This window comes from Malaclemys terrapin, chromosome 9 (genome assembly GCF_027887155.1).
Source record: "Malaclemys terrapin pileata isolate rMalTer1 chromosome 9, rMalTer1.hap1, whole genome shotgun sequence".
In the NCBI taxonomy this organism is placed as follows: domain Eukaryota; kingdom Metazoa; phylum Chordata; order Testudines; family Emydidae; genus Malaclemys; species Malaclemys terrapin.
Window position 1 is genome coordinate 102,258,158 of NC_071513.1, and position 25,149 is coordinate 102,283,306.

A 25,149-nucleotide genomic window follows, 5' to 3' on the forward strand; every position below is an offset into this window, starting at 1 on the left:
TAAATAAAAACCGAAACACATTGAGAGACACAAATTATCTCATGAAAATGAATATGTAGTGAAAAATCGATGTTTTGCTGGGGAGGGGGAGGGAAATGGGACTGATGAAAAGTCTTCCAGCATCTGTCGTCCTGATATAGAACAGGAAGGTCAACTTGCATCATCCATTAGTAATGTCTGAGAAGATTGTTTCAAACTTTCATTCCAATGGTATCTCACTTGTTTAACAGAAGAAAATATCCAATTTAGGCAGTGACCTTTACTGGGGAGATTGTAGGGAGCAGGGAAAGTCCTGGTGGACCTGCCCACATTTTCAAAACATGGGAACTGGTGAAGCTGATGGCGGAATGTACTCTACCTAGTGACTCCTTGTCTGTTTGTGAGACTGCCAATAGGAACTGATTTATTAATGTTACACAACTGAATTTCTCAACTCTGGGTTGCAGCTAGAAGCTTAATAGGTTACTTGTTGGAAACAGACTTTCAGCCGGGTGTAGTGGCATGGTATACTAAAGCATGGGACATATTTCTAATGGAAACATTGATACCCCTGATTTGAACACAGTGGGATCAAACTTGTAAATTTGGCTTCCTTATTTTTCTTTTAAGACTGAGAACAGTCATCAGTGGCAAAACCAAAAGATCAGTGATGCTTTTCTGAGCTCTTCTGTCTCTCAGATTTGGAGTATAGCATCTCAGTAGAATGAGGCCGATGGAGACGTTATCACAGAATACAATGCTAAGAACTCCTCCACCTGACTCATGTCAAATTCAGAATTTCCCCCGGGCCTGTAAAGCAAGAGTTTGTGTGTTTAGACAGGCCATTGGGGGTGCTGTTGTACTTGGTTGACAACAAGTGGTTCGAAAGATTCATCGTGTCAGTTGTATGTTTTTTTCCAGTCTCTGTAAGTTAAATGTTTATCACCAGGGTGACCAATATGATGTTCTCCAGCAACATAACCATTTGATCCACGTTCAAATGGGTATAAGGTATGGGAAAAGGCACATGTGCCTCTAGAGTAATGATCCTAAGGTATGGATCTGAAATGAAATCCTAGATGAAAGCAGCAATTAACCAAATAAGTCACCCTGACTTTAACTACCATGCTTTATTCCACAAACAAGTTCATTCTTGCATACAGGTTATTCAAGAAAATAGTACATGCCTGGAAATCTTATCTCAGCATCTTTTAATTCTGTAATGACCCTTGTATTGAATAACACCCACCATACTTAACTGCTTCTAAGATCCTCCCAGGGTACATTGAGGCACTAGAGCACTTCCCTGTTTCTCAAGATGTCTCCATATTTCTGTTGTTTTCTTAAGACAACTCACTGGAAAACATTGCAGATACTGCACACCAGCTCTTAACACATGAAGGCCAAGAGGTCTCATTTCTAAGCACACGTTAAAATGTTTGCATCTCTAGTACTAAAATCCGTGAGCCAAATGCTGGAGCCCTTCTTATGAATGGCAAAACTTCCTTTGATCAGGACTTGGCTCTCTGGAAGCCATACTAAAGAGAAAATATATCTAGCCTTTGGAGACTAGATCTCCTAGTCTATCCCTTCTACCAAATGCAAGACTGTTCCCTCTGGCATCTTCTCTGGTACTGTGTCCAGTCCAGTTTTAAGTGGTTCAACCCAACAGGCCTTCCACCACGTCCCTAGGAAGACAATTCTAAAACCTCTGACTCCTTTCTTATTAGGAAATGTTTATATTTGATTATCCTTAGCATAATTCCCCCTTTCTTTCTCATTTGAAGTCTATCCAAAGGTCTGCTAGGCTGTCTAATTACTGGGTACATACATCCCTTCTAGTTATACCTACTCATCTCATTCTGATGGAAATTGTTCAGAGTTTTGGGGCATCTGTTTTCATTTCATTAAATGGGATGTTTATTTGTCCAACCCGCTGGGTCCCAGGAGAAGAAAATAAGACCCACGAGTGAGCTTGAAAGCCAAACAGCAAATAATAGAGTGAATTTTCTTTACCTTTCTGTCTTACATCGGGCATGTGCAGCCTTGGGTGGACATTTTAATGCTGATTTGAAACTTCACAAACAGTGTGTGTCTTGCCTTCTGCAGAGTGGGTACCCTGCCTCTGGCCCGGCATCAAATGCTCCTTTGTTCAGACCTGAGGACGAGCTGGAACATCTGACCAAGAAGATGCTGTACGACATGGAGAATCCGCCCTCTGATGACTACTTTGGTAAGTGCCGCGTCACGCTGAATAAATCTACCCAGGGCCTTTTGATCTATTTACCACGCTCTGTAATGGGGAGACTTGACAGCCACACTGCTAATGCGATGGCATTAGTAATGATGGATTGGTTTGGTATGCTTGGGCATGTCGTGTAATTGTTCATAGGGATCCCTCTGTAATTTCAACAGAAATCTGATGCTCGCTAACTGTGTTTTTAAACTCTCACCAGTGATTAAGTTCAATGTTTCAGTGCCTGGTTCTGTTTGACACCATCAGTCTGCAACCTCTCTAGCTACTGGGTCAAATTCAGCCTTGGTGTAAGTTGGTGCAATATCATAGGGCCTGATTTTGATTTCACTTAACATTGGTGTAACCAAGAGCAATTCCACTTGGCCCAATGGACTTCAGTGGAAATATACCAGGGTTGATTATAGCTTCTTATAACCATGTCATCTTGTTTGTCTGAAAGAGACGAGCCACTGATTCCCTTTTTAAAGGTATTTAATTATGGTATCTCATGCCTCTGTATAAAAGACAAGTTAGTGTGAGCTTTGGATTATGTGGTGAAGTCAAGCAACTCAGTCAGACTTGCGAGTTCCCACTATCTGCACTTCAATTTCTCATAAGCTTGGCTGATAGATCTGTCAGGAAAACACAGTGGTATGAAATGGAGCTTGAGTTTTGCTCGGCACTTACAGTTGTGAAGCTGAAATATTTATGTCTTGCAGGCTAATGCTGCATCACTAGATGACTTGACTCCTTTCAGAGTATGATTTTTGACAGAGGGCTGTGTAGCTCAGGGGAGAGGGATATAAAGCCCTTCAACTTTAGGTCATGGGTAAGACCATCGATTGGAAACAGCTGCCGTTTGCCACCCAGTGGCTGTTTAGCTTACATGAAATTAAATGAGTGCGTGAACTGGCTCCAGCACCCAATATAGGTGCCCAAATCACCAAACCAGTCAAAAATTGCCAGCCGAGTTATCCTCAGCAATAAGGTCAAAGACTGAATGGCCGTGGAGCAAGGTAGGAGACCAGCAACCTGCAAAAATGCAAGTCTTAGCTCAGGCAGATGACATGTCATTACATGCTGGGCACTGAACAATCTAGGATCACACTTAATTCTCAGGTCGCCGGGATTGAGTAGAGAATCCAACCTGAGGCCTCCAGTCTCAATTTTCTTTTAAACATCATTTACCAGCAGGAGGGAGATGATTAGCACGTGTCCTGTTGTTTTGTAGAATTCCTCCTCAGTTCTGCTCAGCCACTTGTGCTCCATACAGCACTTTGGGGAAACTATCCACGGCTAATTGTGCATCTATCAAAAAAAAAAGTGGGGGTGGGGGGAAAACCCAGCCTGGAACACAACCATATGGGATGATAAAACCAGATACCCAGACAGTCCTTGAACAAGTCACTTAAAAAAAAAAATCCAAACTTGCATCCAGGTTGAGCTGCGCTTTCATGTACAAAAGCGGCATTTTGACATGGCAGTGCAGGGAGCTCGCATTACTGCTGCTTGTGCTGTATCCGTTCTGTGGATAAATACAGAAAGCCACCCTCCAGGGCTGTCAGTCCAGCACCTTTCACCAGCATTAAACCCATTTGGAACAAAATTAAGGATGGAAGCGGGGGGGAAGCCTTTGGACTTTGCGTGGTTAACTGTCTGAACCAATCTTTCTGCCTTTGTAGCCGGACTGCATTTATTTAGTATAGTACCATAGACCGTACAAGCTAAAGATTCATATGGCAGATTGATCAAATAATCAGGAAAAAGGACAAATGGGCAGAGACATTGACTCTGATTTGCATTAAATATCCTCTGCCTGAGGTCTAAATGCCATGGTAATTGTAGCATACCAGATAGCTGTCAACTAATCTCTTTATTAGTTTGAATTTAGAAAACTGGATCTCAGCATATTAAAAGTTGGTTAAGAGCAGATAGGTTTTGAACTGAGGCATCCAATTAACCTTGCTGGAAAGCTTCAAGGCGTTATATTAAGTCATGAAAATGATTTGTCCAAATAATTACATTCGAACTGTCATGCTGGAGAAAGGTCATCTTACTTGGTCCGTCAGCGCTCAGGGTCTTCTCTTTAACAGCTCTCCTCCTGCTAGTCAGTTTCGCTTTTCAAGTCTCTGGTTTCAATCAAGTCATTTGGTTTCCGGATGCTATGTCGCCACAGCTGATGTTCCGAGAAAAGGAAGGGGAGTAGGGATCAGTAAAGTTCTGTCTGCTCTTAGCTCTGGAAGTATTGGCTAGACCCCCTACAAGGCTAGAGGATGAGTTCAGAGGCAGGGCAGCCTGCAGTTCCATCGGCTCTGTTTTCACCGGTACACATTGGCGTCGCTTCGCTTGATGGAAATTACTGTGGACGATTTCACACACAAGGGAATAGCTTTAGCCAATAAACATTTTAAAAGAAATCACCCAAGCACATACAATTGAAGGCAAGGGATAGTTCACATGCATTCCTTGAGAGGCAAGGAGGAGGAACAGCAACCGTTAGACAGGAGAAGCAAGATAACGATTTGTCATCTATCGTATATCTCGGGCTCCTATCACCTTGTGATTATAGTCACGGAGATACCCTCAGGGTTCTAGTTGACTATAGATATAGCATCGTCCTGAGCAATAAAGACCAAATTCTCATATGGAAATTGTCATGATATAAACGCTATTACGCATGCACGATGTTTGGATAGTCTTCTATCTTCCGTATTATTCATTATTATTATTTATTGTCTGTATTACCGTAGTGCCTAGGAGCTCTAGTCATGGACACAGAACAAAAACACAGTTCCTCATACGGCCCCATTACCATAGTATCTGAGTGTCTCACAATCTCGAATGTCTATGTTCTCTCAACGCCACTGTGAGGAAAGGCAGTGCCTTTTTCCCCATCCGTACAATGGGGGGTCTGCGGCACAGAGAGGCTAAATGACTTTCCCAAGGTTACACTGGAAGTCTGTGGCAGAGCAGGGACTTAAACCCGGGTGCTCCAAGTCCTACGCTGATGTCCTAATCATTCGTTCAGCTAATGGTCTCTAATAATAAATTACCTTTTATTATATTCCTTTACACTAAGAAGGATCTCCAACTATTGTATAGACTGTTCATGTAGAGATCCTTTCACTCGTTTACCTCTGAAATGTTGCCCTCCCTTCGGTGGCATTTGGTATAGTCCTGCAAGTGGCTGGTTTGATTTGGTGAGGGGTAAACTCCTCATGTTGAAGCTATTGGGGAGATTGCAGCTAAGGCTACACTTGCGAATTAGAGCTCATTAAAGCAGCCCCATCCACACTGGCAATGCACGTAGAGCGCTCTGACTCCGCGGCTAGAGCGCTCCTGGAACTCCACCTCAGCGAGTGGAATAACGTTTGCTGCGCCCCCACTGGAGCGCCGCAGCGCCACTGTGGATGCCCTGGTCTGTTAATGCGCTCTGATCGGCCTCCAGAAGTGTCCCACAATGCCTGTGCTAGCCACTCTGGTCATCACTTTGAACTCTACTCCCCTGCCCTCAGGTGACCAACCGTCACACCCGCCCTTTAAATTCTCTGAAAATTTTGAAAATCCCCTTCCTGTTTGCTCAGCGAGTCTTTCCAGGTGACCATGCCTCCATGCACCAGGCGATCCCCAGCATGGAACAATGGCGAGGTGCTGGACCTCATCAATGTTTGGGGAGAGGAGGCTGTCCAGTCCCAGCTGCACTCCAGCCATAGGAATTACGATACCTACTGGCAGATATCTAGGGACATGATGGAAAGGTGCCATGACCGGGACACACTGCAATGCAGGGTTAAAGTGAAGGAGCTCGGGAATGCTTACCGCAAAGCCTGCGAGGCAAACCGCTGCTCCTGTGCTGCCCCCACACCCTACTGGTTCTACAAAGAGCTGGACATGATACTTGGGGGCGACCTCACCTCCACTCCGAGTACCACATGGACACTTCAGAGCCCAGTTCAACAAGGCAGGAGGAGGAGGAAAGCGGGAGCGAGGGTGCTGAGGAGGAGGAAGACACCTGCATGCAGCCAGGAGCTGTTCTCAAGCCAGGAGGAAGGTAGCCAGTCGCGGCAGCCGGTGCTTGGGGAAGGACAAACACCAGAGGAGGTGCCCGGTAAGCGGCTTTTATTTTGGGAAGGAAGTTATTCGGTGTGGGCTCTTGGGGCGAGGAGGGTTAGGGCTGCATGCATGCCTAGATACGGAATAGAGAGTTGATGTGCTTTCTCACATCGCAGTAATCGGCCTCAGTGATCTCTTCAAAGGTCTCATCCAGAACTTGGGCAATGCACTTGCGCAGGTTTCTTGGGAGAGCCGCTGTGGTCCTTGTCCCAGTCAGGCTAACGTGTCCGCACCACTGTACAACGAGGGCCGGGGGGACCATTGCTGCACACAGGCAAGCTGCATTTGGGCCAGGGCAGAAGCCACATTGCAGTAGAAGACCCTCCCTTGCTTCCCAGGTCACCCTCAGCAGTGAGATATCTTCCAGGACAAACTCCTGTGGAAAATGTGGGGACAGTGTTCAGTATAGGGGCCCCCTGCAGCTGTTGGCTCTCCCCAAGGCACAGAAACCCAGAGGACTGTACGGCCATGAAACAATCAGTCCCCCTTGACCCTGTGCTTACTCACCATTTTGGGGCTCCCGTGGGTTATGTCCGCTCACTTTGCAATGGGCAAATTATGCTATTGTGTAGACTGTGCTTGCTCGTAAGTATGGGGGAATCATTGCTCTGTCTGGTGTGAACAATGCTGCCTCTGTTAAGTGTTGCATTTTGCCTTTACAGATGCAACCTTGAGATCTCAGCCGTCCGTGTTATCACCGGCCAAAAGACTCCAAAGAATTAGGAAGAGGCCACGTAGCAGCAAAGACGACATGCTGCATGAAGTAATGCACCAGTCCTTTAACGAGAATCTAAAAGCGCAGGAGTGGAGGGAGAGTGAAAGGAGGATCCGCCAGCGGAATGTGGATCGCTGGCACAAAAGCGCGGAGCTCCGGCACCGAAGCACGGAGCGGCGGATAAGCATCATGGAGCACCAAGCGGACTCGATCCAGGCGCTCGTAGCCATGCAGGCAGAGCACTACCACACCCGCCCGCCCCCCTGCAGCCCTTGTCCCAAAACTCTTTCCCTTGTGCCCCCATGTCACCTCCAACCCACTTTCCCCAACATCCGGGTTCTTATCACCACCAGCTGCCTCCAACACCTGTAGCTTCACCTCCCGGCCCTGCTAACTATGACCCTTACCCACCGCACTCAACCCCCATCACCATGCAGTACAGCCATCCTGAAGTGCAGCACTCACTGCACAGCACTCCAGACAGGAAGGCTGAGTATGATAACAGGACATACGCAAATCTGTGATTGTACCGTTCCCCACCCCACCCCCTTGCCCTTTCTGTTTCCCAAGCAGTTGTGTTTCTTTTCAATAAATGGATGTTTTGGCTTTGAAAACATTCTTTATTATTGCATAAAGTAAAAGAGACCTTAGCCCGGGAAAGCAACAGGCGCTGCAAGCAGTGTAGCAAACACAGATTCCTACTAACATTGCAACCACTGCACTTCACTCCCATGCAGGGCACCAAACATTACTGGTGGCTTTCAGCCTCAAATTGCTCCCTCAAGGCATCCCTAATCCTTGCAGCCCCACGCTGGAGCCCTCTAATAGCCCTGCTCTCTGGCTGTTCAAATTCAGCCTCCAGGGGTTGACCCTCCGAGTTCCATGCCTGAGTGAATCTTTCATCCTTCCCTTCACAAGTGTTATGGAGGGTACAGCACGCGGATATAACCGTGGGGATGCTGTCATTGGCCAGATCCAGCTTCCCATAAAGAGCGCGCCAGCAGCCCTTTAAACGGCCAAAAGCACACTCCACAGTCATTCTGTACCGACTCAGCCTGTTGTTGATCCGCTCCTTGCTGCTGTCAAGGCTCCCTGTGTAGGGTTTCATGAGCCACGGCATTAAAGGGTAAGCGGGCTCTCCAAGGATCACAATGAGCATTTCGATTTCCCCTACGGTGATCCTCTGATCTGGGAAAAAAGTCCTGGCTTGCGGCTTCCTGAACAGGGCAGTGTTCCGAAAGATGTGTGCGTCATGCACCTTTCCAGACCAGCCTGTGTTAATGTCAGTGAAATGCCCACAGTGACCCACAAGCACCTGGAGAACCATAGAGAAATACCCCTTCCAATTAACATACTCTGAGGCTAGGTGGGCTGGTGCCAGAATTGGAATATGCGTCCCATCTATCACCCCTCCGCCGTTAGAGAAACCCATTTGTGCAAAGCCATCCACAATGTCATGCACGTTACCCAGAGTCATGGTTCTTCAGAGGAGGATGCGATTAATGGCCCTGCAAACTTACATCAACACGATTCCAATGGTCGACTTTCCCACTCCAAACTGGTTAGCGACCGATCGGTAGCTGTCTGGAGTTGCCAGCTTCCAAATTGCAATAGCCACCCTCTTCTTCACTGTCAGGGCAGCTCTCAATCTCGTGTCCTTGCGCCGCAGGGTGGGGGCGAGCTCCTCACACAGTCCCATTAAAGTGGCTTTTCTCATCTGAAGGTTCTGCAGTCACTGCTCGTCATCCCAGACTTGCATAACGATGTGATCCCACCACTCAGTGCTTGATTCCCGAGCCCAAAAGCAGCGTTCCACGGAGGTGAGCATGTCCGTGAATGCCACAAGCAATCTCGTGTCATATGCGTTACTCAAGTCAATATCATCGGCGGAGTCCTCACTGTCCATTTGGATCGTAAGGCGTAACTCGACTGCCAAACGTGACGTGCTGGCGAGACTCGTCAGCATATTCCTCAGCAGTTCGGGCTCCATTCCCGCAGACCGAAAGGGAAGACAGAGCGCGCAGTACAAAAAACGTTGAAAGATGGCGCCAAATGTCCACAGAAGCACAGAGATTCCTGGGAGGTGAACCGATGCATCATGGGGCGTTGGGACAGGACCCAGAATGCCCCGCACTCCCTGTCCCCTTCCCACAAGCCACAGCGCCAGAATGGGAAGAGGTGCTCTGTGCGATAGCTGTGGGATAGCTGCCCATAAGGCACCATTCCCAATGCCACTGCAAGTGCCGCAAATGTGGCCATGCTGGTCCGCTTGCAGCTGTCAGTGTGGACCGACTGCAGCGCTTTCCCTACTGCGCTCTCCGAAGGCGGGTCTAACTCAAAGCGCTCTACAGCTGCAAATGTAGCCATGCCCTAACTTGGTACTTGGCCAGCACACGGGGCTTAAAGCCCCATTTCTGGCGAAAAGTCTCATGGGGCCTTTCGTGGCCACAAGTGATACGGAGCTCAGCTTTATGTCTCCTCTAATGCAGGCACCTCCAGCAGCACCACGGCCTGCGTCACCACGCGGGCAATGATAATTAAGATGGAAAAAGTGTCATCAGGACCCCTGTCCACTGACTCCCTGTTGGTCCCTCAACTCCTGTTAATGGGACCAGCTAGTTCCAACTCTCGTGAGCAACAGAGGACTCACAGGTCATGCACAGCTGGCTTGCAACAAAATCTCCTGACTGGCTGGAGAACCAACAGAACCAGCACTTGAGTCCCCCAGCTGCTCAGCATTTACACCTGCAAGTGGGATCACTCCTGTTCCCAGCCTCCCTCCAGTCCTGCTCTGGTCCTGCTCAGTTCCTGATTCCAGTTCCAACCCTTGGCTCCGACTCCTGGCTCTGACCACTAGGCATCGCCGCCCACTGCAGGCCCGGCTGCCTGCTGCCCTGACCACTAGCCCCAGCCATCCTGACTGTGTGTATGTGAAAGTAGCAAAGAAAATCAAGGCAGGTCAGATTTTGGTCCAGCTGACTTGACCGCTGCTCCCCGTTTACATTCTGCCGGTGCCTTTTGACAAGCAGCTGCTAGATCAGGGGTGGGCAAACTTTTTGGCCCGAGGGCCACATTGGGGTTGCAAAACTGTTCGGACGGCCGGGTAGGGAAGGCTGTGCCTCCCCAAACAGCCTGGCCCCTGACCCCATCCACCCCTCCCACTTCCTGCCCCCTGACTGTCCCCCTCAGAACTCCCCACCCATCCAACCCCCCCTGCTCCTTGTTCCCTAACCGCCCCCTCCCGGGACCCCCGGCCTCTAACTGCTCCCGCCAGGACCCCACCCCCTATCCAACCCCCACTTCTCCCTGTCCCCTGACTGTCCCAACCCCTATCCACAGCCCCGTGCCCTGACCGCCCCCCGCAGAACCTCCGCCCCATCCAACCGCCCCCTGCTCCCCGCCCCCGGGACCCCCTGCCCCTTATCCAACCCCCCGAGCCCGGCCCCCTCACCATGCCGCCCAGCCGGAGCCAGACACGCTGCTGCACTGCCCTGCAGGAGCCCGCAGCCCTGCTGCCCAGAGCGCTGCCCACGCAGCGGCATGGCTGCGAGGGAGGGGGGACAGCAGGGGAGAGGCCAGGAGCAGCCTTCCTAGCTGGGAGCTCAAGGGCCGGGCAGGACGGTCCTGAGGGCCGGATGCGGCCCGCGGGCCGTAGTTTGTCCACCTCTGTGCTAGATACAAGAGGCCAGTCTTTTTTTTGCTTATTTTGAGCTTGTTTTAACTGAAGAATATTTGATGAGTCCAAGCCCAGTGCCATTCGTCTCGTTAAAACAAGGAGAGGTGATGTGACGAGCAACCCCTCCGGATAAGGCAGCTTGGTAGGGAAAGTGCAGTCGCAGAGGGCTGCGGGTGGAGTTTGCCGTGCGTCTCGCAGCAGACCCGAAATAACCATCCGGAGTGTTTGCAAGCAAGAGGGCAGTTTGTTCGGTGCTGTGCAGACAAAGCTGCCTTTTCCAAGGAGCTCGCGGTTATCCCCCGGTGTGCTGGAGAGGCGCATATGGGGGAATTGGTTCCTCAGAGAGAGCTTTGGAAGGGATTTTATTGAAGATTCTTCTTCTGTCCTTCTAAAGGCCTGGTCCTCCTCTCAGCAGTGAAACCCCATTGACGTGGGGAAGTTACTTCGGATTTACTCCATTGTAAATGAAAGGAGAGCCATCGCCGTTGGCATGCAAATAACCACACTGCCCTTTCCCGTGGCACTTCATCTGCTCATGCTGTTTATTCCTTCCTTGGCTGTCGTAATCCTCTGATTGTAGCAGTATAGATTATTGTAGTTATGGCATCTTGCAGGTAACAAGGGAGCACTGGGCTCACTACAGACCTGCCCGCCTGCTGCACCGATACCCCAGGAAGGCCACTGGTTGTCTTCGGTCGCAGCTCACCAATGCAAGAGAGGGCACGATTTTTGCCTTGTGAGTTTTTCTGAGGCACAGCCACTTGATTTGCAGACCAGCACAGCTGCAGACGAGCGATCTGAAACAAAATTACCACCTTAAGTTCCAACTCCAGAATTGTTATTGTGGGTGATAAAATGCCATCTGAACAGCATGACTTTTTGTTTTTAGCTCCCTGGTTAAGTTTGACTCTCTGGCAGTCAGCAAAATCTTATTTTCACTTGTAAATGGAGCTGATTTGATAATTAATTCACTTAAAAGAGAGTATGTGCAGAGCACCGGGCTATCCTTTTTACAGAGAAAACTTTCCTGACTTCCCCGGGCTGTAACGCAAAGGTGGATTGCAAATCATGAATTGAAGATTATCGTTTTCTGATGTCTGCTAAGAAGAACGAAATGCTATGGTGAAATATCAGAGAATGTTACTGTGACGGGTTCAATCACAGAAACCCCCTTGGGACTGTCACCTGATGCACTGAGACTACCTCTGAGCCCTTTTTCTCTGCCAGTTTGGGCCTCCAGACCCCTGCCTTGTTGAGGCAGACACGCCAGTCTGCTCCAACACAGACCCAGGGTCTGAACCACGTGCCCCAAAGCTGCAGACTTAACTGAAAACAGCTTAAGAAGTGCTTCTGTCTCCAATACCCAAACACCAGATCCCAATGGGATCCAAACCCCAAATGAATCCATTTTACTCTGTATAAAGCTTATACAGGGTAAACTCATGAATTGTCCGGCCTCTATAACACTGATAGAGAGATATGCTCAGCTGTTTGCTCCCCCAGGTATTAATCACTTACTCTGGGTTAATTAATAAGCAAAAGTGATTTTATTAAGTATAAAAAGTAAGATTTAAGTGGTTCTTAGTAATAACAGACAGAACAAAGTTACCAAGCAAAATAAAACAAAACACTCAAGTCTAAGCCTAATACATTAAGAAACTGATTGCAGATAAAATCTCACCCTCAGAGATGTTCCAATAAGCTTCTTTCACAGACTAGACTTCTTCCTAGTCTGGGCCCAATCCTTTCCCCTGGTACAGTCCTTGTTCCAGCTCAGGTGGTAGCTAGGGGATTTCTCATGGCTGCAGTCTTCTTTGTTCTGTTCCCACCCCCTTATATAGCTTTGGCACAAGGTGGGAACCTTTTGTCTCTGTCTTTTGACCCCTCCTTCTAAATGGAAAAGCACCAGGTTTAAGATGGATTCCACAACCCAGCCTTCATTCTTCCTGGCCTGACTCACAGGAAGGCTTGTAAGTAAACAGAGCCATTTACAACCAATTGTCCTAGTTGATGGGAGCCATCAAGATTCCAAACCACCATTAATGGCCCACACTTTGCATAATTGCAATAGGACCTCAAAGTTATATTTCATATTTCTAGTTTCAGATACAAGAATGATACATTTATACAAATAGGATGACCACACTCAGTAGATTATAAGCTTTGTAATAATACCTTGCAAGAGACATTTTGCATGAAGCATATTCCAGTTGTATTATATTCACACTCATTCACATATTTTCATAAAATCATATGGAGTGCAACATCACAGTTATAGCAGCCTTCATTGATCTCCCTACTGTGTGTATAAAGATCAACACATTCATTTAAAAACTTCCTACACTGGGATGGTGACTGATTATTTATGCAGTGGTGTGATGTTATCTGATTAAAATATGACCATATAGATCATTGTGGCAACCACTGTTATATATTTGCAACAAATCTTGTACAAAATGTGGCATGGAAGATGTCTATGAAAAGGTTATGATTTGCTGGTTATGACTATGCTATCTCTATGCATGTATCATTTTTGTATCTAAAGTTATGAGTATTGTCTCTATACCAGGGGGAGGGATAGCTCAGTGGTTTGAGCATTGGCCTGTTAAACCCAGGCTTGTGAGCTCAATCCTTGAGGGGGCCACTTAGGGATGGGGCAAAATCAGTACTTGGTCCTGCTAGTGAAGGCAGGGGGCTTGACTCAATGACCTTTCAAGGTCCCTTCCAGTTCTAGGAGATGGGATATCTCCATTTATTTATTTACATGTATTTCAAATGTTTGCTCCTCGGGTAACACAGCTAGCACATCTTGGAGAGACTATTAAAATTAAGTGGCTAATCAAGAAACATTTAACTGACAATGGACCATGGGAGACGCCCATCTACACTGAATGGACTGTCCTGCAAAGATACTGTCTGAGGTATGGGCAATGATTTCCTGCTGTGACTAAGCAAAATTATGCCTGGACATGTGACTTGCCCATGTGATTCCAAACCCCATCTTGTCACCTGTGATTTTCCACTAGCTGTGTTTGAAACAATGGATTTCCTTCCACATGTCAGAAGCTATAAAAGGCCCTGGAAACATCTCCATTTTGCCTCTCTCCTGCTCAAGCCTCTGGACTATGGATTTATACTAATGGGCGCATTCTAACCAAGCGACTGAGGTCCTTCCAATGATTTGAAAGCAGCCAGAGACTTGATGTAAGCCAGCAGTTTATACCATCGCTGCTACAAGCCTAAACCAAAAACTCTGCAATTACTGTATGTATTTGCAAAAACAACAGGGAGTCCGGTGGCACCTTAAAGACTAACAGATTTATTTGGCCATAAGCTTTCGTGGGTAAAAAACCCACGTCTTCAGATGCATGGAGTGAAAAGTACAGAAGCAGGCATTACTATACTGACACATGAAGAGAAGGGAGTTTGATTCCTTTAACCAATTTTAACTCTCAACTTTCTTTACGTTTTTATAAATAAACCTTTAGATTTTAGATACTAAAGCATTGGCATCAGCATGATAATTGGATACGATCTGAGTTGTATATTGACCTGGGTGTGTGGCTGGTCCTTTGGGATCAAATGAAACTTTTATTTGAGGAGATTGGTTTTAAAGAACCACTCATCTCTAAGTATAGTGTTTTCGGGATGATACAAGGAGTGGAATGCCTAAGGAAACGGTTTCTATGACTTCTTGTTAGCTGCAGGGCTGTTTCATTGCTGTGTAGACTTCGGGGCTCAGACTGGATCCCTGGCTCTAAGACCACAATTTGGCCAGCACAGGCCAGCCGCAGGTGTCTAGTTGTTGTGTAGACATAACCTAAGTGGCCTGCAAGAGGGAGCTAATGGGGTAAGGTGCCTGTAAAGTGACCACTGGCCAGGAGGGGGTGCACCACAAGCGACCACACTACTACAGCTTCCAATAGCCTTTTTGACCCGAGAGTCGCAAAGTGGTTTACGGCTCACAACATCCCTTATTTGCAAAAGGGCAGAATGAGTCTGAATTACAAAAGAATCCCTAGTCAGTTATTGGCAGAGCCGGGACTAGAACCCACCAGCTTGCTGTTAAGTATCTGACAACCCTCCATCCCCATGACACAAACCCAGTAACAGGAAAACAGTTTCATTTGCGTTAGTTTAAATTTAGCTTTGCAAACTGTTCACCAAGAAGCTGGAATTAATTAATACTTTCTGCTTTTTTTAAACTTAAAATGGCTAAAATTGTGTTTGACGCATCCAATGCGGTTGCTGTAAATTTGTAGCTGTTTAGTGCCATTTGATTTATTTATTATTTGTATTCCAGTCGCCTCTAGCGGCTAAGGGGCCCCATTGTGCTACGTGCAATATAAACTCATAGTAAAAAACCAGCCCATGCCCCAAGGAGCTTGCAGACGAAACAGAGGGAAGCATTATTATCTCCATTTTACAGAGGAGGACCTGAAGGACAGATAGATTAGGTGATTTGACCAAGGTCACACAGGAAGTCTGTGGCAGAGTTGAGAATTGAACAAAGAAATCCTTAGAGCCCCGTGTGCTATTAACCACCCTTCTTCTCATTTGAAGACAAAATCAACAACATTTCGCTTCCTCCGGTGTAGAATAGTGCAACTGTGCTTAAGGCTCTATCAGTGCTGAAATCATAACCATATTTTGGGGGGTTAATAACATGGCTGTGAAAACAAGAAAGAGAGAAAAGTGCTCCAGGATCAAACTTAGTAATCTTAAGTGATATTAATATAACGTACCCACTAATGCTATCACACTGCAGAATTCAGATAATACACAGCTATTATGAAAATTGATAATTCACCGTAGTAATCGGTTACTTTCCAGTCTAACAACCAGCATGCCATTACGGGTAGGGGTGCGCAGTGTAGTGTGGATTGTTTCTTCTGTTTTTCATTGTTAGCATTTGTCTTTTTGTTTTTATTGGTGTTTTTGTCTTTTGCTTGTGGTTTTCTCGGGGTGTTTTGAATGTCACATTGTTTACTGGGGGGAGGCTATTTTAGCTGAGAGTGAAATGCACTAAAGAATCATTATAAACAGAACTTTCTCGTTTATTGAGTGTTCTCCCCCCAGCCTTTTTCAGTCGGAAATGTACAAAAAGTGTTTTTTTAAAAAGGAATCGCTTTGACTCAGATTGTGTGAGATGAATCATAACCCACTTTCTCGTCTGAGAGGCGCAAAAAAAAATTCCAGCTCTGCTGTTGGCGTCAGCATAATCAATATGGAGCGCTTGTCAGAGACACAAAAAGGAGGGGGGGAGCATCAGAAGAATGAAAAGAATCAAATGTGGTAGAACTCTCTCATTTCTTCTTCTTGAGTCAGCCAGTGCATCACACCGGCTCGTCGTGTCATCCATGGAGCACACCTGCTTGCAGTCAGCGTGTTCTTGGCTAAGATGCCAGGTCGGGATGGGCGTTCAAAAGCCGTGCCGTTGATGGTCCAAACTGGTATTCAAATAATGAAACCCCACTTCGACACATCTGTATGTTTCTGAATGCTGCCAATCAGTCAAGAATACAAACTCATCTTGACTTGCAAAACACGCTGTACCTTATCAACCATCTTGACTCTGCGAGAGCACTCCATGTTGGCTGATTGGAGCGTGTATGGCAAACATGAGACCCCGTGAGCCTCCAGCTTTCCAGTCCAGTAGAGGAAAACAGAAGACAAACTTCAACTAGTAATAAGACTGCGGTGGCAGTGAATTTAAATTGTGAAATCAACTCTGATTCATTATGGATATTCTTACTTTACGAATGCGCTTGCTTGCATTAGAATTTTTTTTTTATTTGTGTTCAGGCACATACAAATGTCAGAACCAGGCATTACTACTCTACTTACACAGGCTAATGGTCCTGGAGTCTTAATGTTTTAAGGGGAGGGCTCATTGAAGGTCAAGGAGGACGTTCCACCCATCCCAAGAATAGTACTGCACAGTTAGGTACGTGATAGAGGCATGCTTATAGGCATTCTGGGAGTAAGGAAGGAAATGTTCCACCCTGCACTGTGCGTTAATGTACAGTAGAGATGATAGATGTAAGTGTGTGGGAGGAGGGTTGAACCAACCTCTGCAGCATCAAATATTGGTCACTGCTAGAGGTAGGCTACTGAACTTGGTGGACTAATGGTCTCAGATGCTATAGGCTTAATTCACTTCTCAATTAAACCATTTTCTTTCCTGGACCCTATAATGGCGTTAGCACATCCCTACAATGCACCTAGTTGTGAAACTGGAGCTTCCATTTGCTTATTTTTATGAATCAGGCCCTGTGTCCCATTCATCCAGTAAACGGCAGCATTCTGTTTTCTGACACAATTCCCCCCATAAATGCTGGTTCCAGACACTACCTTTAGAGGTTAACAGCTTGCTCTGTAGCAAACACATGTTCTGATTCCGATTACGCACGAGTCAACAGACAGAATAAATGATTTGTAGCTGTTTATGTGAGGGCAGTTTTTGAGGACCGGAGATGGTTTCTTTGGAGGGGGGGCATTTTTTAAAATCATTTTGCATTATATATTTGGCTTTAAAAACCCACTGTTTGCTGAAACAGTCAGTATTTCCTCCTCATCTGCATGCCCTGCGAGGGTAATTCATTCTAGCTGCTGTCCCCAAAATGCCATGTTCAGAGGAAGCCTGCTTCCTCCACCTTGATGCGCTCTATGAATGAGTTGGGGGTGGGCCACAGTACCAATGGGCCTCCCCTTTCTGAATGTGGTGATTGTCTCCAACACTCAGTTCTTACCTTTACCATTGAGTCATGGGATGGTGCCCAGCTGGGCTCTCCTTCTGGGAGGCACAGAGTGACTGCTGGGTTTGATGCTAGTGCAGTACCGTTATCACATGCTAAACACTACGGCATTCCGTGTGATATGTTCTTTGATGACAGCGCACACCCCCCCGGGATGGTTATAATTCCAGTCACACATCCATCAACATGCCATGGGCTTCTCTTTGTCATTTCTTCTCACAGCAGAAGCTAGGGAGACTGAATATTTTTCTTATCAGGGAGGGATTGGCCTGGAGGGAAGTGGTGGTGAGAGAGATACTGGAAAGAGGACTTATTTTGAGCAACCAGACCTTCAGGTGGGTTGTACTGGCTGCATCAGAACCCAGCTTGCTAAGAGATTTCCTTCCTCCCCGTACTCCGTCACAACAGTTGAGATCAGCTGACACCCTCTGCCTCTCACTCCCTTTTTGAAAGTCCCTTGCAAATCCTTACTAGATCTGAAACATCTTCAGTGGTGCCGATTCTCAGGGGTTCTCGGGGGGCAAGGGAATAAGTTAACAGCAACTGCAGTAGGAGCAGAGTTAGGGCAAAGCTTGGCACTTTTGAAAATCCCATCCCTTGTCTTTACAGTTATAGATTGTAAACCCCTGGGCTTGATCAAAACATCAGCCACCAAGTGCTACGTGCTTTCTGCAATTCCCTAGTGGCTGCTCATTCAGTAACACCCCTACTGGCACTGAACCAGTCATAACCTCTTCCTCTGTGCACATTATCTTTCTAAATATAGGGTTGTTTTTTATGTTCAGAAATATTGTCTAGTGTCTTTGCATAGAATAAAATAAAAAGGAAGATAAAATATAACATGTTCATTCTGGATATGCGACGCTTGATGCACCCTGTACATAATATCCCTCATTTGGAGGGGCGGGGACAATTGTAATGGATACATAAGGAAGTAATACAGGAGGAAGAATAACCGTTTGCCATTCTGTTTGGTGTGAGCAGAGGATGGACACTTTATTTTTATGACAAATTGCTTGCCCCTGATGGCTAGGAGGTATCCAGAAATGGATTGTGGATTCTCAGGCCTTGTCTACTCCGGAAAGTTGCACCAGTTTAACTTACTGTGTGATTTTTTTAAACTGATTTAGTTAAACTGGTGCAAGAAGCTGTGTGGACATTCTTATTTCACTTTAAACCAGGCTTAGGTCTGGTCTATACTACCCGCCTGAATCGGCGGGTAGAAATCGACCTCTCGGGGATCGATTTATCGCGTCCCGTCGGGGCGCGACAATCGATCCCCGAATCGGCGCTCTAACTCCACCAGCAGAGGTGGTAGTAAGCGCCGCCGACAAAAAGCGGCAGAAGTCGATTTTGCCGCCGTCCTCACAACGGGGTAAGTCGGCTGCAATATGTCGAATTCAGCTACGCTATTCACGTAGCTGAATTTGCGTATCTTAAATCGACTCCCCGCTGTAGTGTAGATGTACCCTTAGGTTAAATTGATTAGGAACTGCATCACTGTCCACACATGTTTGTACTGGATTGAAAAGTGATTTAAGTTAACCCAGTGCAATTTCTGCATATCGATAAGGCCTCAGTCCTGTTCCTAATGTCACAAGTCCCTCCCCCACTGAACACTAACTTAGGCCTGGTCTTCACTGGGGGGGGTCGACCTAAGATACACAACTTCAGCTACGAGAATAGCGTAGCTGAAGTCAACGTATCTTAGGTTGACTTACCTCGCGTCCTTACGGCGCGGGGTCGACTTCTGCCGCTCCCCCGTCGACTCCACTTCCACCTCTCGCCGCGGTGGAGTACAGGGTCGACGGCAGAGCGATCAGGGATCGATTTATCACGTCTACACTAGATACAATAAATCAATCCCCGATAGATAGATCACTACCCACCGATGCGGCGGGTAGTGTAGACATACCCTCAGTGTGGCTTTGTCCCCCTCTAGTGGCTAGGCCACAAATAGAGTCTTACGGGTCTGCTACTGCCTCTGAACCCAGTCTGATAGTTCAAGCAGGAGAGGCACTCATGCAATTAGATCCGGAGGTCCTAGGTTTGAACTCCACAGGCAATCCACACAGAAGCGTTGTTTCGCGCTAGTTGACACCTTTGTTGGCAGTCTCAGCAGAAAGACTGTGAACTGAATTGACAAGTAGACCTACAGTCCCTAGAGCTAGGGTTAGAGGCATGCTGGTGGTGCAGTGTTAGGGAGCTGTGCCCTGACTCAGCCTGTCCCTGGCCTGTGGATAAACAGAGTGCTTCATTCTCAAGAGCCATCAATCCAAAATGCTTTCCCAAGCAGGGCATTTGCTTTTAAAATAGAAACAGTATTTGTAAGCCAGGCTTGACAAGAGTAATTGGACATGGGCAAGGGCTTATTTTTTGGGAGACAGGAGTAGGGAGGTAAATGGATCGGCAGGCTGGAAACAGAATGTCTGTACTAGCTAAGAAGAGGGAACACCCAGGGTACCATTGACAATGCACAAGATAACAATGGGTAAGATTAGCCTGGAACATAACATGAGGGGGAAGGAGTCAGTCATGCATGACAGTGCGTGATGTACTGGGATTGGTTCCTACAAAGTGACCACACCAATCCCAAAACACATCATGCAATGTATTGTAAATACAATGTAATGTGTCAATGTAGGTAAAGGAAGAGGTTTACTGCATAACTTTGGATGTGCGGTACTGCCTATACCCACCGCCTACGCTTGAGTTGGATCAACTCAGTGTGGCTTTGCAGTATGCCAACGAAGGGAACCTGAGTGACGAGGCTGGAGCCGAATTGAGTTCCTGGGGACCAAGTAGAAGAGGTTTTGAGGGAGCCCCAACAGTATTTTGTAGGATGCCAATTAGTCTCCAGCTCCCAACTTTTTCTCTCTTTCTCTACATTGCAGACACTGCTTCCACCAGGGTGGAGCAGGACGTGGGGGTGGGGGGAGCGAGAGAGCGGGAATTAATGTGCCTAAGATCTGTCCAGTTTTGCATAATTACTTTTTGACAATTGCTAGGAGTGGATTAAGCTTTTTATTGCTTGCCTCATTTCATGAAGCAATAGCATGACCTTTAGGATAAGAGAGCCCTGTACGGAGGACAAAAGTTCAAGGTTTTTACAATCACAGCACTGAGACACAGAGTGGGGAAATGATCCTTCAGGAAACGTGAGATAATTGCCCCTGACCCTGGACAATTACACATGTCTGGAAGAATAAGGAGCAGCTCACAGGCCGATGACTTGGAGCACAGCCCAGCTGGGCCATGCACACGCTCTGAGCTGCATCATCAGCTCGTGTGTCTTGGTGAGTGTAGCTCCATTGATTTTGGTGAAGCTGCATCAGTTTACATCTCCTGAGCTGGTGATCTGGTCCAGTATAGCTAGAATGAGTTCATTTGAGAGGCAAGGTGCCAATGGCTGCCTGCCTACACTTTAGGGGGTGGGTAGAAGGCAGACAGTGTAGGGGTTAGTGCTGCAAAGTAAGAAGTTTCACAGGTTTTCTTTGAGCAAATGTCCACTGATTTTACTTCTCTTTCGGCTAACAATATCCCCTGATAACCTTCAGAGCCTGGCCCGCAGCTATTCACAGGAAGAGGCTTTCGCCATATCTCAGAGAGAGAAGTATCTTCCCAAACCGCGGTCAGCATTTGTGTCTGTGTCATCCCAGCTGTGCCTTGTAGTGGCGAGAACGGTTCGGTTTTCCTTTTAAGTGGCGTTGGACTGATGAAACCCGGACTGATGAAACCCAGGCTCGGGTCAAGCATCGCAAAGTTTGGCAGCAGATCTGAAACTAACTCGAAAGTTTCTGCAGCCCTCTGTTCTAGAAATTGGATTGGAGTCTTCCCAGGAACTGACTTACATGCTGTGTTTGAGTGCTCTTGATCCAGGCCAAGGCCGAAAACAGGAGGCTTGTGGAAAGGAAAAATAATTTACAAATAGAAAAATGTAACCAAACTGTTTTGAACCTCAAACCCCATTTGGGCATGTGAGTCATTGTTTTATTTAATCCAAATGGAGTCTCACCGTGCTCCATTTTCTGTTTTGGATACAGGCTGCAACAAGCCATAACTCATGCCTTTCTACCACACTACTCCGCCATGTACTCTGCATGCGGAGTGCTGCAGGGAGCTCATTTCTAAAATGCTTTGGAGAGTTATTGGTACTATTTTTCCCTCTGCCTCTGCCAGTAAGAGCAGGCTCCCTTCACACCAACAATCCAGCTCGCAGAGGAGGATACAGTTTTAGCAACATCAAATAACTACCTTAAAAGAACTTTCTCTCCATAATGGTGTCGTGGTGTTTAGGGATGGCGTCTCTGGCCCTTGCAGTAGTAAAACCAAGTGGTGTTGGCCCTTTCACAAGGGAAGAGCCTCCTCTTTCCAGTTGAACAAAGCTCTCAATTCTTGCACTAACAGGTAGTCAGATACTGAACCTCAGGCCTGGGTGGGAAAGAAGGAAGCCGCTATCTGGTGTAAAGAAAAGTGAAGGCAGCTGTTTGGGGCTGCTGGGAAGTTTGGAGTGGCAGAAGTTAGGCCCAGGGGAAATGGGTTAGTGTCAGAGTGCACGTCAGGCACTCAGCGCTGCACAATGGATTCAGTTGATCTAGGGTTACCATATTTCAACAAGCAAAAAAGAGGACGGGAGGAGCCCCGCCCTAGCCCCGCCCCTGCCCCTCCCACTTCCCGCCCCCCCAGAACCCCCAACCCTCCCCCCGTTCCTTGTCCCCTGACTGCTCCCTCCTGGGACCCCTGCCCCTAACTGCCCCCCGGGACTCCACTCCCTATCTAAGCCTCCTTGCCTCTTGTCCCCTGACTGCCCCAACCCTTATCCACACCCCCACCCCCAGACAGACCCCTGGGACTCCCACGCCCCATCCAACCACTCCCCACCCCCTGACAGCCCCCCCCAGAACTCCCAACCCATCTAAACCCCTCTGCTCCCTGTCCCCTGACTGCTCCGATCCCTCTCCCCACTCCTGCCCCCTGACAGCTCCCCCCCAGGACTCCCAGCCCCCTACCCCCCGCTCCTTGTCCCCTGACTGCCCCCTCCTGGGACCCCTGCTCCTAACTGCCCTCCAGAACCCCACCCCCTACCTAAGACTCCCTGTTCCTTGTCCCCTAACTGCCCCCTCCTAAGACCCCCCCCCAACTGCCCCCCAGGACCCTACCCCCTACCTGTACCCTGACTGCCCAAAACTTTCTCCACTCCCCTCCAAAAGCCCCCCCCCGTTTCTTGACTGCCCCCTCCAGAACCTTCCTGCCCCCGGTCCCCCTTACCCTGCTGCTCAGAACAGGGTGTTGGGCTCTGTGCCAGCCCAACACATGGCTGAGCTCCCCAGCACAACACAAAACCCGGTCCCTGGCCCTGCACAGGGCTGCCGGAGCGGGCTGCAGGAGGAGGAGCTGCCGGCCGGCTCAGAATGCAGGGAGGGAGGGGTGGGAGGAGGAAGCTGCTCCGGAGTCCAGCCCGGGACTTTTCTGCAGCCCTCCCAGCCGCTCGCTCTGCTCTGCCAGGGGAGGGGGAAATCCCGGACATTGTGAGTGCTTTACAAATCCCCCCCGGACGCTATTTTTAGCACACAAAAGGAGGACATGTCCGGGTAAATCCGGACGAATGGTAACCCTAGTTGATCCCCTGGGCAGTGTGTGTGCAGAAATGCATCATACACCTGGCATTGCTGCGTGGATTCCTTTTCAAAGGAGTCAGGCGTCCCACTGAAATTCAGTGGGGCGTGGGCATCCACCACCCGTAGACACCTTCAACAATCCCAGGCCTTTGGTGGTTTGACAGCCCAGCAGCAAACTTCTGTTGGAGTCTCTTCTCTTTGCCACCTTCTTCCTTTCTCCCAGCTTCTGCTCCCTTGTTTTCCGTTTAGCGACATTTCCTCATCTGCTCCTTCCCAGGCAGGCGTGAGGCAGGTTGGCAGACAGGAGCAATTGGCAGAGCGAGAATCTCTGACTCAAAGTTTCACATCTCCTACCCGTTACCAGCCTTTTCCACCTCCCCGCTCAACAGAGGAGGCAGCACACTCTGCCCACCAGGCTGGCAAGGTGGAAGCTGGCGGCTGAACACTACTGGAGTGCAGCCAGGCCGATGGAGAATGAACCGTGTCCCTCCGGCTCCGCAGCGTGTGATTTGGGGGGCTGTGAGTCTGGGAGAATGCGGACAGCCTTTGCCCGGAGGAGATGAAATGATTGGCTTGGGGAGAAAGGGAAAGAGCAAGGGGCAGTTTTGCAATATGGAAACAATTACAAATAAGCTCTTGTTGTTTGTACAGCATCAAGCACAATGGGGTGCTGGTCCAGGACTAGGCTCCTTAGGGGCTACAGCAGTGCAGATAATAATAACTCTGAGTAACGTCCATTAGGTGGCTTCTGGGTGAACAGTAGAAGTCCGTCTGTTCCCCACTGTGGGCTGAAAAGCTGGTATCTGTGTCAGTGCATGTTGTGGCCAGGCTGGTGTGTTCTTTTCCACCTGCCCAATGGCTTGGTTCTCAGCTGAGCATCCACTAAGGGGCCCAGGGTTTGTTTGAATTTGGGGCTCTTGTATTTTGGGGCTCAGAGACGCTGGGAATTGGCACCTTTTGTCACCACTGGGACATGGACAGTCTGGCCTAAGCAGGTAAGACCAGGAGTCAGGCTTAGGGTCAGAGCAGGAATAGGGCCTGGTAGTCGGAGCAGTAGTTGGTGATAAAGCCAGGGCTCAGAACCAGAGTCTGAAACTAGGAGTCAAGCCAAAGGACAGACCCAGAATCACGACTCAGGAGTCTAGTCAGGTATCACAGTTGGACCAGGAGTCAATCCAAGGGTCAGAGTCAGGGTCCAGTGGGATCTGTTACAGCAGCAGGCCCGGTGCGGCTGAGTTGCAGAGACAGCTTCCTGTTTAAATAGTGCACCTGGACCAACCAGAGGTCACAGGGGATGTTGCCAAAAGGGTTTTCTGTGAGTGGCACTTCCTGTGGTGCTTAGGCCCCCAGGGTTTACCGAGCATTAATTGGTCTTCCACAGTTGCCTGGTGGTAGCGTGGAAGCATTTGTCACCCGGAGCCCTGCAGACTGGGGTTGTTGCCCTCCGGTTCCTTACACGTTTGGCCTCTAGCAGGGGTGGGGAGGGCTTCAAGCATTAGTAGAGTATTAAATGTCTGAGGAGGAGGTGACCTCATTTGGCCTCAGAGTTTTGTGCTACATTGCGGCTCCTGCTAACCAGTGGGGTGGCTGTAGCATCCCCTAGAACCACCCACCACTGCTTCTACCAGCAAGTAGAAGCACCTTGAGTCACCGCGTCAGAGCGCTGAGCCAGCACCTTTTGTGTACAGCTGTGCTTGGCATTCGATGGGAAAGCCAGAGCCCCACCCAGTCCCCGCCTGCACAGTGGCTGGGACTTCCGTCACCAAACCAACAGAAACGTATTTTTGTGGCTCCCCAAAAGAGGATCCTGAGATCTTGTAAAGAATTTCAGAACAGGTCTCGCAGACCAGGGGAATGCCCAGAAAGTCACCACCGCCCCCGGAGGGGTGGGGGAAGAGAGACCTGTTTCCATCACACACTCTGCCCTTTGTTTTCAGCACGTTTCAAGCAAACATTTTAGATAGATGTTTGTTTCTCTATTTGTATCCTTTCTGTTTCAGGAGTTAAATCTCGCATTGATGGTTTTGAAAATGTAAGTGCAAAGAGACGCGGCT

The 25,149-nt window shown here is 48.2% G+C and overlaps 1 protein-coding gene across 12 annotated transcripts in view; it reads left to right on the forward strand.

Annotated features, from left to right (window-relative positions):
• LPP (LIM domain containing preferred translocation partner in lipoma) overlaps positions 1-25,149 on the forward strand; it is a 433,528-nt gene that overhangs the window by 336,207 nt on the left and 72,172 nt on the right. For all 12 annotated transcript variants that reach the window (XM_054039565.1, XM_054039572.1, XM_054039570.1 and 9 more), the window contains one exon: positions 2,089-2,212. In XM_054039565.1, the coding sequence (XP_053895540.1) occupies positions 2,089-2,212 (124 nt within the window). The remainder of the gene's footprint in view (positions 1-2,088; positions 2,213-25,149) is intronic.